Consider the following 15,560-nt stretch of genomic DNA (forward strand, 5'->3'; position numbering starts at 1 on the left):
CTATACCTGACATTAATATCAGGCTTAGGAACCTGAGGCTAGACAGGTCACAGGCCATAGTGGAGAGCCCAATACTACTATTCTGCTAAATAGATATAGCATTAAACTGACTTCCAACGACTTTCTGTTATACCCATGGATTAGTGCATCTCTCAGCTCTCACCAGAACTTCCTTAAGCAGCAGATGGTGATTAACACAGAGACCCACAACTGGCCAAAGTGCAAAAAATAAGGGGCTGTAGACTGCTTATTCCTAAATATAACATCTATATCAAACTTCTGCCTCCCAAGTCTCAGGAATTATTGTGGAAGAGGGGACAGAACGATTTTAAGAACCACAGGGAAACAGTTTTCCAGACAGAGGTCAGCCACATGAACTCACAGCAACACGGTAACAGCATGCACAACTCCTATGTAAGCTCAAGTGAGTCATTATTAATCTCTTACTATGTCTAACTAAACATTTAAACATCAGGAAAGAACCACTATGCAGAAGAGAGGAAGACTTTTGGATCTATATTTGCAACAGAAGACAAAAGCTGAGGAGAGTGGAGAAGGATGGGAGAGGAGCACTACGGAGAGAAAGAGCCCGTTACAGTTGCTTAAAGACTAGGCAAAATGATGGCAAAATATTTGATGACATAAGAATTGGCAGCGTTTCCTAAGAGCCAACACTGTGTGCTCTATGCCAGCCTTTTTTCTTATTCTTTTCTTTTTACTACTTGTATTGAAGTTTTTCTTTGACAATTTCATGTGTGTATATAGTGTATTCTGATTACTGGCATGCCCCCACCCCTGCAATCACTTTTACCAGCCCCATTCCCCCAAGGGTCCCTTTCTCTCGTGTCTTTTCATTTTGTGTTTTGACTTGCTGAGTTCAACCAGGGCCATCTGTGTGACCGTGGGTTTGGAGTTATCCAGCCTGTGCCTGGTGGACTAAGCAGTGGTTACATAACTGAAGGCAGTCTCTGCCCTTCCCCCAGCATCCATCAGCAGCCGGCAGTTGAGCAGGAGGGGGTAGGGCTTTGTGAATCTCCGGTTCATCATTGACTTGTTAAGCCTGGTCTTCTGCAGGCCCGTTTCAACGGCAACACAGCTTTGTGAGATCATGATTGTATCAGGCGTGTCATGTCCAGAAGAGAGCATTTCCTTGGCCCTGTCTTCTGGCTTTTGCATTCTTTCTGCTTTTCCCCTGCGCTCTAGAGGGAGTGGTATAAAATGTCCGTTTGGTGCTGGCACTCAGTCGTCTTATTCTCGGCACCCTGACCATCTCTTCACTCCCTACTCGCAGCTTTAAATCAGAGAAATCTCTTTGCAATGAGCTGCGGTGAATACAGAGATAAAGGTGCCAAGACTATGCGACAGTGAAGTGCTAGGTATTCTTTAAAACTGTACAATTCTATGAGGTGTTTGGCTCTTTCCAAAAAACCTTTTGCTTGGTTTCTGTTTTACGTGTGTGTGAGTGTTCTGCCTGCATGCATGAAGGCACGTGTGCATGCAATGCCCAAGGAAGCCAGAAGAGGGCGTAGGATCCCCTGGAGTTAACAGATGATTGTTGCTGGAACTGAACCTAGGTCCTCTGCCAAGAGCAGCAAATGTTCTAAACCACTGAGTCATCTCTCTAGTCCATATTGTACTCATTTTAAACTAATAGAATATTATCTTTCTGATACTCTTCAACTTCCATTGTCTTTATGAGTAAGCTAAGTAGCTTAGGGACAATGTAATTTTATCAAGATTTCACCAGAAAAAAAAAAAAAAGGCTAACATGAACCAGTATTTAAATCCAGAAAAGACCCTTCCTGTTGGTTATTTCTTCCAAATTGAATCCCTCCCTCCTGAGGTAGGAGGAGGAGCTCATAACAAGTAATTCAGGAAGTAAGTGAAATAAATAGGCCCAGGAAGTAAATGGAACTTACAAAACTCAGAAAGCTCCTGAAATTTACAAGATTCTATAACTCCCACCCCAAAGTTTATAGAAGTAATAACAATTGCTGAGGAGACAGGACTCTGACAAGCAGAGCTCCCTGCCAGTTGTGCAGGAACCTCCAGGCACGTAGCGTTTTGTGACTTGTCATCCACACTGGGGTAGACTTTTGGTGATGCCTTTGAATCATCCATGTTCCTGTCAGTAACTTCATCAGTGCTCCTGTAAGCAACACAATGAACTCTGGTCCACTTGGCTAGGCTTGCCTAGAATTGTTTCTTTGATCTGTTGTTGGTACCGTATCTGCAGTGAATAGATGTTTGTTCACATGTTCCCAGGAAAAGTCACACACCACCTCCATTCTTAAATACAGCCTCTATTGGGCTAGACTATTTCTTTTTCTGTGAATACTCTGCACGATGGATAACACCAAGGGAAAAAAAGCAGGTTCGATGTTAAAGACAGAACTCATGATTGTTGCTTTCAATAACTGGACATAAGACAAAACTGATGGGAATGTGAGCTTGAAGGAGAAATTTCAAGGTTGATTATTCTTAAGATACACAATGATTTTTATAGGAAAATGAATTTTAACACACAGTTAAGCATTGGACACATTTTCTTTTTCTACATGTCAGTCCTGGGCTGGCCAAACTTTCCCTCTTTTAAATTCTAAATCAGATTATTACTGACTGAGTATATTCTTACCAGAACAAAGAAGATATCTTTAATTTACGTGTATGTATGTCTCTATGGTCTATGTATATATGTAAGCAAACATGTATGGAGGTACCCACAGAGGCCAGAGAGTGTGTCAGATACCCAGGGCTGGAGTTATAGGTGGTTGTGAGCTACCTGATGTGGATGCTGGGACTGAATTCTGGTCCTCTGCTTGAGCATCTTCACTGCTGGTCCTCTTCACTGCTGAGTCATCTCTTCAGCTACCTACATCTTTATTTTTGTGAGTATATTATAAAATGTTTGTGCATTTTCACCAGATATGTTGGATGCTTTGCAATTTAGTCTCATGTAATGTTTCCTATTCAAAGAAACAAAATTGAATGAGGTTAATTCCTCATCTGGATACCAACAAAACACATTGACAATGGAGACAGTTTTTGCAGGTATAGAATCTTTCATCAATCAGTTGTGATGTCAAAGGGCCTATTTATATGTCAGTCCACTTTCTGTTACAACAAAATACAGCACAGTAGTTTATGAAAAAAAAGGGCTTATTTTAGATCATGGTTTTGGAGAGGAAAGATCTAGGATATACAGTTGATGATAACTTTCTTGGTGGCAGCACTTTGAGGTGGTGCAGGGTATCACATGAGGAAGCATGGAACACACATCTGTATGCTTGTATCTTCTGGCTTCCCCTTCTCTTACAAGCTACAGAGCCAATCATGGGAATGCCATTTTAATGACTCTACTGAGTCTTAATGGCTTTCCGTGGGCAGGAGCCATGCTCCCCACATTTAGATTAACTTTCTACCCTCCTTCTCTTGTGTCACCCTGTTGATTAGGTTTCAGCACGTGGAAGCTGGAGACACCAAAGCCACATCTGGCCACAACACTTTCATCAAACTCAAAAGTAACTGGCTTAGTGACAATTTATAAAACTGCTTTTTTATTATGAGCATATCAACAAATAGTATATGAAAGTCACGTGGCCTTAAAAGTAGCTTTGCAGTGTAACCGTTATCCCATTTTCCCATTCATGTGCAAAGGGTGTTTCCCAGTGCTGTTCCCTCAGCAGCTGTTCCTCTGCCTGCCTCTCCCCCATCCTTACAGTATCCTTCAACCATGAATTCTGTGATTTCATTTTTAATCCTTTTTAAATTGAGTTTTTGAGAATTTCATACAATGTATTTTGATCACATTTAGATCCCTCCATCTGCACTAGTACCCCTGCCCATGTACTCTAATACACACACACACACACACACACACACACACACACACACATCCTATATAGTCAAACTTTTGTCTCCAAATGCCCTTTGGTGTGGGTCCATCTACTGGAGTCTGGTTACTCTACCAAGAGCCACATCTTTAAAGGAGACTGACTTCCCCTCCCAGCAGCCATTGGTTGCCAACAATTCCTCAGATGGAGCTGGGGTTTCTTACCCACTTCCCCAAGTCCAGGTGGGATTCTGTCTGGCTTGAGCTTATGTGGGACTTGTGAATGCTACCACCATTGTTGGGAGTTCATCTGAGTAATTGACTACCTGTCTAGAAGACTGTTTCTCTGAGGTCATCTACCACCTCTGGCTCTTACAGTATTTCTGTCCCCTCTTCCACAATGATCCCTGAAATTGGGGAGGCAGAAGTTTATTATGTAGAGTTAACACAAGGCTATTTTGGCTTTTGACGTATTAAGCATCAATGTATGACAAATGAATTCTAGCTTTGTTTCTTTTGTTTGTTTATTTGTTTGTTTGAGACAGGATCTCAGTTTATAGTCCAGGCTGGCCTCTGGCTGGCAACCCAGCTACCTCAGCCTCTGTATAGATGTAGGCTACCAAACCTAGAGAATTTTAGTTGTGAACATTGGTTGAATTAACAAAGGAAATATCTGGCTTCACATTTAAACATAAAAATATGACAAAAATTACATTTTTCCCCTTTAAGTATTATAAATATTATGGTTCCAAAACCAACACACTGACATGATACTGATTTCTTAAAATGTAAAATTATGCCAAGAAAGAATTATTTCAAAAAACTATGAAGACTTTGTTAACCTACTAAACAGAGAAATCACTTATAAAAGAAACAGAGACTATAAAGTGGTTCTGAAAATGAGATACCTAGCAGGTTAGAGAATTTTAGTAACCGAGCAAAAGCCGTCTTGTGATGAGGCCTTTCCTTCACATCCATGACCTCCTTTCAGTAGGCACCGCCATCCTTTGAGGCATGAGAGAGCTGATAACTCATGCACTTCTATTTCTATCATTTTTTTCCACAGAAGCAAATATTCTTTTAAAACAGCATTACGTGTAAGCCGTCTTGATGATGTATCAACCCTGTCACGTAGTCCAGATGAAAGAAGTGACCTACTTCTAGATATCTTTTAGAGCAGCACTAAAGGTGCAGCGTTCTCTGGCAAGTCTATTTTTTAATTTCTATTAATGTTTTCTTTAGCATTTAGGTCAAAATTCCTTCTGAAACCAACAACTTTCCCCTTTGGAAACCATGAGAATTAGAAAAGTTTTATTGGCATAAGTCTGAAAAATATTTCTATTTAAATGCATTATTCCATTGGGGTTTTGAACATGCAGTTTTGTTTCAAGAATTATAATACATTTTCCTTCATAGCGAGAACAGTTTAAAGTAAAAATAAATCAAATTTCCTTCATTAATTTGGTTTGTTAATGTAAAATATTATCTGCTGAGAGTTTTAACTGGTGTCCATTGTTCCTTTTCGTCATTCTAGTTTTGAAGCACAACAAATATCTGCTGCTGAAGTAAACTATTAATACAGTTTCAATTGTTTTAGTTCTGTGTTTGAAAGCATTTTCTTCTACATAAAGTGAAAGCACTTTGATGGCAAGGCCTTTCATGATTTTACGTATGTCACTGTCAAGTGTTTATTGCTGAGTACAAATTGTTAAATTGAGTTTCATTAAAAATATCATTATTAAGTCTTTGAAAATTTCATACAATGTATTTTGATAATCTTCAGATTCCCTCCCTCATTTTCATCTCTATTACACTTCCCACACTGCATGGCCTCTATTTATTATTATTATTATTATTACTCATGTATTTTGTTTTTAAACTTTTTAAACTTTTTATTTATGATTTTTATTTTATGTGTATGCATGTATTGCCTGCATGTAGGTAAGTGTACCTGTGTCCTGCAATGCAAGCGGAGGTCAAAAGAGGCTGTCGGATCTTCTGGGACTGGTGTTACCAACAGTTGTTAGCTACCATGTGGGTGCTGGGATTTGAACCTGGGTCTTCTGCAAGAACAACCAGTGTTTTTAACCACTGAGCCATCTCTCCAGCCTCTATTTATTTATTTTAAAGGCCTAATGTATCTAATTAGTGTTCCCCAGATGTTCTGGAGTCTGGGTAAATCTACCCAATGTCACATTCTTAAAGAAAACTAATTCTCCCTCCTCAGGCACCATCAGTTGCCAATGGTTTCTCTGGTAGGTATGGGATTTTCTATAGCTTTGAAATTCTAACATATCATTAAACTCCATTTAGGACTTCAGCTTGTATTTAGAACCTTTAAATCCAGGGTAAAAGCCTGAAGAAGGTTAAATATTTTATACCACTCTTCTCTTAGTTATAAAATCTTAGCCTATCTTTAAAGGTCTAAATTTTAAGTAATTCTTGGACTGGGTTAAAATATCTGTTTCCCGTGGAAAAGTCTGTCAGCACAAGGCTCAGGCAGACTAGAACCATGTGTGTTCTGGGAAGTGCTGGCTTTAATGTAAGGAGCTGGCAGTGCCCTAAGAGCTTATTATGACCGTTCCAAACATGAATCCATAAATCATTTGATGTTCTTTCCTTTAAAACGTAGCGCCTATTTCCCCCATGTAGACTGGCAGAGGTCTACATGCATCCTGAGAGGCATCGTAGGTGCCTTGCTCTTCCTCTCGATGGCTTGCACTGCTGAAAGCCAGCGCCCATGTCCTGAGAATTTGCAGGCAGTTCTATGAGGTCCTCATTCCGGGAAGCGAGGCCTCCTCAGGTGAGTGAATCACCAGGGCAACAGCCTCTGACTGCAGGCTGTGAGGGATGGGCACAGCAGCCATTCCTGAGATTCTGACCCACAGAAACAGAGTGATAAATGTCTGTCGTTGTTTTAAGATGCTGAATTCTGGAGTGATTTGTTATGCAGTCTCCAAAAACAAACATATAATTAAACAAAGCACGCATGACTGTTTTTCGTATGCTATGCTATGATCATACTGTGCTATGATCACATGACCTCCTTCCCTAGGGAGTTACATGTTCTCAGGCTCCTTTAAAAGATGGCTTCAGATTCAAAGGCATTCATTTATCCGTAATATCATGAATCACAGTGAAAGTGAAACAGTACTTTCTTTTGTTATGGACCAAATGGAAGAAGGCAGAATATCAGCTGCTATTCTTTATTATAATGCTCATTACTCTTTATAGTGAAGCATTTTGCTTGGGTTGGTGGTCATTATTTATTTAATTTATATTTATTGGCCTCCCTCTATCTTCTAAGAGGCTTTGTAGCACCTGATTTCTACTCTTAAGGAACTTAGATTTTTTTCAACAAGTACTGATGTGAACATACCCAGTCAGATGTTATTCATAATATATTCATATATATTATAAATGCATATTTTTTATACACTCAGATAAGCCAATATAGTAAAACCAATGCCTTATTGTTCTTGAATATTTATGTATTTTATTATATGGTGATCCTATATGCATCAAATAAGCATTTCATTAGTTACTGACAGTTTTTTTTTAATGCCATTCAGATTATAAAGTAAATAATATTTACAGACTTTGAAAATGTGGAAAAAAGCTCCAGTGCCATGTTAGTGAAATTAATCCAGCATCTGGCTCATGTGCTACATGCCATAACCGATGTATTTGGATGACACCATGCTTTTGATCCCTGGCTGAACTAGATACGCCCCAAAGATGCCTCTGAGCATGGTGCGGACAAGTCTGGGACTCGGGACAGATGGATTTTTGTTTGTTTTAAAAAATTCTTGCTTCAGAATTAGACACATTCATGTGTTTTCTGTTTATTATATTTTATTACTGCTGTTATTCTCTTTCAAATGTGCTAACAACTATATTTTCAGAAATACTGTTGAAAATTCAAGAGTTTTAGGAGCTGACATTATTGAGGAACTTTCAGTGGACTTCATCCTTAAGATTAAGAGTAACTTGAAAATGAGATTTAACTTTATTAACGTGGCATGACCTTCTTTTTCATTTCCTATGCTAATATGGGCAAGTCCTTAGCTCCTAGACCAAAGATAGATGATATACTCTCATTTATAGAATGAAAAATGGAAGGTTATTATTTCCCAGACCACAGTCATACTACACACCAAACAGATGCAACAGTTGTTACTGAACTTGAAATACTGTGCTTTAAACTGATCAAAATGCAGTTGCAATTGTTTTCCTTAGTGCCTCTCCCAGATGCTTTATGTGCATTCCGTTTCTGTTTTTCAGGTGACTGTTGGAGTTACAAGGAGCCTTTGACGATCGAATGTGTATGTGGTTTAGTTACCATAAGATAATTCAAATGATTGGTTTGCTTAAACACTTCAGTGCTAAAGAGTGTTTTGAATTTCTTAAAATTACACAGGCCTAGAAATTAACCACATTGGAAAGAGTCACAGCAAAGATCCTGGGAATAAGTATAACAGGGAAATTTCATTCCAGAACTCTGCAACTTATGGAAATTATTTAATAAAAAAATTGAAGAGAAAAAAAAAAAAAACAGATGGAAATTTCAGAGGTTGTTCCGGGTTGGGTTTTTGCTGGGATGGTTTGTTTGGAGTTCTGGAAGCTTGGGAAGGAAGGGGCAGAGGGCCTAATGAGCCCCAGGTTTGTACATGAGCCGGGCCCCTAAGAAGGCTACTCTATGTATGACAAGAAAGGAAAGGTCAGACAGATTCCTTTCTGTGCTTCTTATGCTCATAAGTTGTACAACACCAGCAGGATGTTTCCTAAACACTTGAACATGCTCTGGGACAGCAATTTTATATATCCAGAGAAAATCTCGGAGGGCGGTAGCTGCCACTGTCTACATTAGAGGGGACTGATGGAAGGGCTTCTAAAGCTCATCACAGGATAGACACATGAACCACACAGGTTGTCAAAGGACTATGCTCAGTAAACAAGCCTTTCATGTGAAGACAAACAGCTGGCTGGTAAACTTTGGAAAATGCTGGAGGGATTAAAAAATTCACAACAAAGAACTTTTGGCTGTGTCCCAGATAAAATGAGGACTGAATATTGTCCAGAAAAAAGTGCACACTAAGGATAGAGTTTTTTACATAACAGTTAAAAACAAGTAATGATTTATATTTATTACAAAAGAAGAAAATGGTTCTGTTATGCTCGTACTGAAGATAGTATTGTATGACATACCAAACTCTAAGAAAAATACATTCACATTTAAATTGCGCAAAGTATTTGAGAGAGAACCAGAGAGAAGCCTTGACAGTAAGCAGGTTCACCTTTTTGGGTTTTTTTTGTGGTTGTTTTTTGTTTGTTTTTTTGGTCTTTTTGAGACAGGGTCTCCCTGTAGCCCCAGCTGTCCTGGAACTCATTATGTAGACCAGGCTGGCTTTGAACTCACAGAGATCTGCCTGCCTCTGCCTCCCGAGTGCTGGGATTAAATGCGTGCACCACCACGCCCGGCCCTCCAAGTGGTTATTTTATTTGGCTGAGATTAGGAAGGTTTGGTTCACAGTTTGGTACTGACTAAGCCTAGATTATTAATAGATCATTATATTACTAATTTAGGGTCGGTAAAGTTGGTTTGGAGGCAAACAACACTGGATAAGAGTTCTAGATCTGCTGCCTGCTTCTGACCATCCTCAATGTTTTCTCTTGAAGCTTTTGGTTCCTCATCTCCCAAGAGGAGATGGCAACACCTACGCTGAGTGGTGTGATGAGCCTTCCACACTCTGGAAGAGTGCTGTTCCCTTCACCACCTTCTTTCTTTTCTACATGTAACTATAGGAAACTTCCTATCATGGCAATCACTTGATAAGACTTAAAGGCCAGCTGTTGGCATTTATACTGGGAATGGCTGTATGCCCCTGACTTTTTCATAGATCTAGACTGAGAGCTTGGGTGAGGCCAGTGGGTAGGAGGAGCTAAGAATCGGGGCTACCTTTGCCTCTGTGTTCCCATACAACTTTGAACATGCTTCTCTCATAAGCAACTGCACTACTTTGAAGTTAGGTCTAGTCAATATGAGGTCATCCCTGAAGATCAAGTTGATGATTTGTTCATTCTAAAGTTCTCCATGCGCGCCACTGAGTGGTTCAGTGCACTGATGGTGCCATGGTTATTTCGTGCTATTCTTTACCAAAGAAGTCAAGATAGACCTATCCTGTTCAACCTAAGACACGAGACCACGTACATACCACAAAACACATGCACACAGACTTTCAGTGTTTTGTTTTAAAATAAGTGATCATTTTCTGTGGTTTGTTGTTATTTTCTTCTTTGTAGTGCTTAGGAGTGCACTCAGAGCCTCGCACTTGCAAGGCCTAGAGCTCCCTGTTATTTAGCAGTTACTGTCCATTGCCTCCTAACCAGTGCCCAGCCCACTGAAAAGTTACAGAAGCAGGTATCTATCAACAAGCACAAGCACATCAGTGAGAAGCTATAGTTGGAACATAGTTGAGGCTGTACCCCAACGATGCATGTGTTGGAGGCCTGGAACTCAGTGAGGTGGGAGGACTTTGAAGAGCTCTGGCCTGGTGTAGGATCTCAGGTCACAGAGGGAGCCATTCTTGGGTGGAACTCACCCAAGATGATGCTGAATGAATCCTGTCAAGAATGAATTGTAACAGTGGACTTGACCCTGAATCACTGTCTGCTGTCCTGTTTGGCACAGACATGTCTTCCTTCCACACACATGCCTGCCATGATGGTACCTGCCATTCAGCCCTCACAGAGGCTGACCTAGTAGGGTCATCTGCTGAATAGCTCCGGTTGTCAACTTGACACACCTGGGAGGAATTTCTTATATCAGACTGGCCTGTGGGCATGTCTTATAAGACATTTTCTTGATTGATTAGTGATGTGGGAGGTCCCAGTCCACTGTGAATGGTGCCACCCACCCCTGGGCAAAAGGTCCTGAGTTGTATAAGAAAGCTGGCAGAGTGGCCGGAGAGATGGCTCACCCACATGGTGACCACCAAGTGTCCATAACTCCAAGGGATCTTACAACACCTTCTGGTCTCTGTGGGCATTGCATAGCATGGGTGCCCTTGCACACACGCAGGCAAAACACTTGTACACATAAAAATAAAGGAATCAAAAATTTTAAAGAAAGAAAACAGGCTGGAGGAGCAAGGCAGTGAACAGTGTTCCTCCAAAGTCTGTGCTTCTGTTCCTGCATCCAGGCTCCTTCCCTGAGTTCCTGCCCTGACATCCCTCAGTGATAGACTACCACTTGGAAGAGTAAAATGAAATAAACCCTTTCCTCCCTAACTTGATTTTGGTCAGTGTTTTTATTACAATAGAAAGTAACTAGAACAGGTCACTTGAACTTACCCTCCAAAACTATAAGCTAGCTCTATAATTATTCAGCCTCAAGTGTTTCATTATAGCAACCAAAACAGACTGGAGTAGAAGACTTGTGGGTATTAACAAGTGGGAACAATGAATCTTAGGATGTACGGGTTATTAGTAAGGTAGTAACTATATCTTGTAATTTTTGAGCATAGGCTCACTATTTCTATAATCTTTAAAAAATATTTTATTTATCCATAATCTTTTTTGATGATTAAGTTGTAGCATATTAATTTTCATATACTTTGGCTTCATCTTGCCATAAAGATGCATCGTTCTTTAGCATATTCACGCTGCAACACTTTCCGCTCATTTCTCTCTCTCCCCCCGCCCCGAGTGTATTATTGCCTGAGGCTTTGGGTAAACCATTGAGGGTTTTGGAATGTTACTTAGTTAGTTAGTTACTTTCTATTGCTGTGATAAAACATTGACTGAAAACAACTCAAGGAAAGGGTTTATTGAATCTTACACTTCGAAGACACAGTCTACCTTTGAGGGAAGTCAGACAGGAACTCAGTGTGGGAATCCGGATGCAGGACCTGAAGCAGAGACCTTGGACATACAAATTTGGTGGAGCCTAAAGCTATGGAGCTAAGGCTACAGTTGAGAGTATGACATCGGGAAAGATGGTCCCTGAGACTGGATACTAATCAAAGGTCAACTCAGGATCATGACCAATGACCAGCCAAAAAACAGAGAAAATCTACAACAGTGTTATGTCATAAAAGCAGAAAGAAGATTTTTTTGAAACGGGAGAGTCACTATGTAGACTGGAGTGACCAGAGAGCGTATGAGAAGAGAATGGAGAAGTGAACATTTGATTTAACTGTGCAAATTGCAGAAAAATTCAGCAAGGTGAGGTGTGGAAAAGCAGTAGGGCTGGCCGGGAAGATGGGAGTGAGTTGAAGAGTGAGCAGGAGGGAAGGAAGCAAAGGTATCACTGAATCATTGGTGCAGACATAGTCCATCCATTGATTCTTGGAATCAATATTGCATGAGAGACACCTCAGCCCTAGGAAATGCACAAAGAAGCAGGCTCCTGCACTGTCAGAGCTCATCAGTGGATGAAGAAAAGACGAACACCTTCTTCTTATTCCCGCTCTCCATACTGACTCTTCAAAACCTTACTCTCTGGATTTATGACCATCTTTGAAATCATAAAGTATACTAATTTTTTATATCAAGATACATAAACACAGAAAATAACAATGTTAGATGAATAGATGAATGCCTCAGTACTGGGGTTTTGCCTAGAAGTTATCAGACATATTCTGCTGTGGGATGAGCAGATTCTAGTCATCCCCAGACTAGTTCAAACCATTGTCACCATAACATTTGCATGGAAAGTGCTAGCCACATCTAGGTTCTTCCCATGAAATCTATCAAGAGGCCTAGAAAAAGAAAGGGCTTCTAGAAATTACCATTTTCTGCTTATTTTGGTGCTTGAATTTGGGGTATGTTTGGCCTCTCATCTTAAATTTTTTTTTGATTTTTAAAAAATTTTATGTATATGATGTTTTAGACATAACTGTATATAAGTGCACCACATGTGTGCAGTGCCTGTGGAGGACAGAAGAGGGCATCAGATCCTCTCGAACTGGAGTTAAGAATAGTTGTTAACCTAAAGCTGGGACTCTAGATAAGCTGACTAGACCTCAGTAGATGAATCTGCACTGAGGGATGTCTGGGAACACTAACTTGACATAATAGGCCTTAACACAAATGACAGAATGTGTGAATCCCAGGAGGGTGGCACTGGGGGGGGTGTCAGTGGGGAAGGGATTATAAAAATCATTAAGACTGATTGAGATGTTCTGAATGAAATACACAAAAATTCAATAAAAACAATTAAAAAAAAAAGAATAGTTGTTAACTACCATGTAGGAGCTAGGAACCAAATTTGGGTCCTCTGCAAAAGCAGTCAGTGCCTTAACTGATAAGCCATCTGCCTGACCCCATCTTTATGATAGGAATATTATTGGTAATGTGGATTTTTCTGCTATATATTACTGAAAATATATTTTGAATATTCTTTTTTTGTTGTTTTTGTCCCTTTTTTTTTAAATTGAATTTTTTGTATATTTCATACCAAAACAACTCAATCTTAATCATCTTTATACCCTGCCCCCACTGGCACCCCCAACTAGAGCCCATATATCTGTCATCTCTGTTAAGGCCCACTGGGTTGTCAGTGTCCCCAGCTGTTCTCCAGTGTAAGTCCGTCCACTAAGCCTAGTCAGCCTACCTAGAGTCCCTTGTTTTAAGAAGATCAGCTTTTCTTCATCTAGCAGCAATCAGTTGCCAACATTTCTTCACATAAAATTGAGGTCTGCTGTTCATTTTCCCAGTTCTATGCTAGGTTATTGTCTGCCTAAGTTTGCATGTGACTTGTGTATGCTGATGCCATTGCCATAGAATCATATGAACAGGTTTCCAGGAGCTTGTAGGACTGTGTTTCCATATGGTCCTGAACCTCCTCCGTGGCTCTTACAGTCTTTCTGCCCCCTCTTCCACAATGGTCTCTGAGCATTGGGTGGGTGAAGTTTAATAAAGGGGTTCTGTCCAAGGACCATCATTCAGCACACATTTGATCTCTACACTTTGGTTATTTGTGACCTTTTGTGTTCCTGGCCCTCGCTGTATGAGGGAGCTTCATCATTGAGAACTGAGAGATTCATCAGTATCCTCTTCATTATCCCTGTTATATGTTCCATGAGCCTTGGGCATAGATGTTGCATTGTAGATGTATCACTTAGGCCTGGGCAATCCATAGACAGTATCTATGTGTGACAGGTTGTGGTACTTGGTAATAGTCTCTGGTGCAAAATCTGCTTCTTTGATGAGTAGTGACTGGGATATTTGTCTGTAAATATAAGGATAGATATTTTGCAAATAGTAAGAAATCACAATAGTCTAGCGATGTGGCAGTCTTGGGTTTTTCTCTAAGATCTATGGCCACTCCAGCCATGTGTATTAGGTTTACATTACCAGACTTGAGTTTCCTCCCTTTGAGTGGACATTTAGTCAAATTAGGTAGCTGTTGTTTGCCCCCAAGATAAGAGGGCCACTACTGCACCAATGATGTATGCTGTGCTGGCCATTGATATGGTTATTTGGTCTTGAAGCTGGTCTTGGATCATCCATTGATGTTTTCCCTTGGCACCTTCATAGCAGTCACCAAAACTATGAGAGCTAGCCTTCAGGGGAAGTGGTTGCAGGTCAGTTCCAGCTCTATCGCTCCAAATCCTGTGTCTGATGTGTTCTGCCTTCAACAGTAGGGTCTTACCTTCAAGTTCTGGGAAACCATCAAGGGCTGTAGTAATAGCCTGAGTAATTTTGGGAGTCTCTTGGACCACCCTGGTCAACAACTCAAAGGAAGGTATCTCCTGTCTGGCACTGTTTCTTGTTATACATAAGCTTTAGCTATACACATGGACTTTTAGGTACATGGACTCATGTAGAGATAATATATGTGTAATTTGTCAGTAGGTTGTTGAACTAATATGGTTCCCTCTGACTTTTTCAAACTAGCTAGGCGTTATTTATTCTCTCTCTCTCTCTCTCTCTCTCTCTCTCTCAATGCCTAACACATGCCATAATTTCCCCATTTAAAGTGCCTCCATTTTCCCCATTTCTCCCTTGATAATACCCATCGCCTATGGTCCCACCTCTCTTGAGCTCCTTCTTTCCTTTTATCCCCAAGTTTCCTTATATAAGCCTCCCCCCCTCCCATTTAATAACCCCATTTTATCCATTTCTCCCTTAGTAATGCCTATTTCCTACTGTTCTTCTCTCTCAGGTTCTTTCTTTTCCTTTACGCCCCTGGTTCCTTTTCATTATCCTGTTTCAATATTCTTATTATATGCTAATAATGCCATGTCTTATTTGTCTAGTTGAACTCTACACGTCATGGAAGGAAGTTATGTAAATGTTTTCTTGTTTCCTCCTGTCACATTAATATCTTTGATATTGTGAGTGATTCTTATTGACTGATCTAAAGGAGCACACAAAATCCATATTTAATGCTCATACTTTATTTGCATCTGAAACTGAGAAGGGGCATTGATTTATAGCACAGTGTCTTAAAAACAAGGCTGATTTTTGCCTTTTGTTGCCTCATTCAATATTAAAAGAATCCAGCAAAATCTGGTGAGGTGGAACTTCAGTAGACTATATATACATATTTTTAGAAATTGATTATCAGATACTGGACTCAATACTTCTGAAATTTTTCTGAACACAAGGGCCCTACATCACTGAAGGAAGCACTACATTTGCTCCATCTGTGCATCTTTTAGGGGAATGTTGTGTATTCTGTGAGTTCTGAGTGAATACTAATTAGAGACAATTGCATAGG

The 15,560-nt window shown here is 40.1% G+C and overlaps 1 protein-coding gene across 5 annotated transcripts in view; it reads right to left on the minus strand.

Annotated features, from left to right (window-relative positions):
* The window catches only part of Dlc1 (DLC1 Rho GTPase activating protein), a 441,479-nt gene that overhangs the window by 224,763 nt on the left and 201,156 nt on the right, over positions 1–15,560 (minus strand). Inside the window, exon 5 of one of the 5 annotated variants that reach the window (XM_029569844.1) lies at positions 2,911–2,966. The exons of the other annotated variants lie outside the window; for them this stretch is intronic. Within the exon in view, the coding sequence (XP_029425704.1) occupies positions 2,919–2,966 (48 nt within the window). The 3' untranslated portion in view covers positions 2,911–2,918. Of the gene's footprint in view, positions 1–2,910; positions 2,967–15,560 lie in introns of those variants that run through there. 5 annotated transcript variants of the gene reach the window in all.

Source organism: Nannospalax galili, unplaced genomic scaffold (assembly GCF_000622305.1).
Source record: "Nannospalax galili isolate Female #2095 unplaced genomic scaffold, S.galili_v1.0 scaffold1282, whole genome shotgun sequence".
Lineage (NCBI taxonomy): Eukaryota > Metazoa > Chordata > Mammalia > Rodentia > Spalacidae > Nannospalax > Nannospalax galili.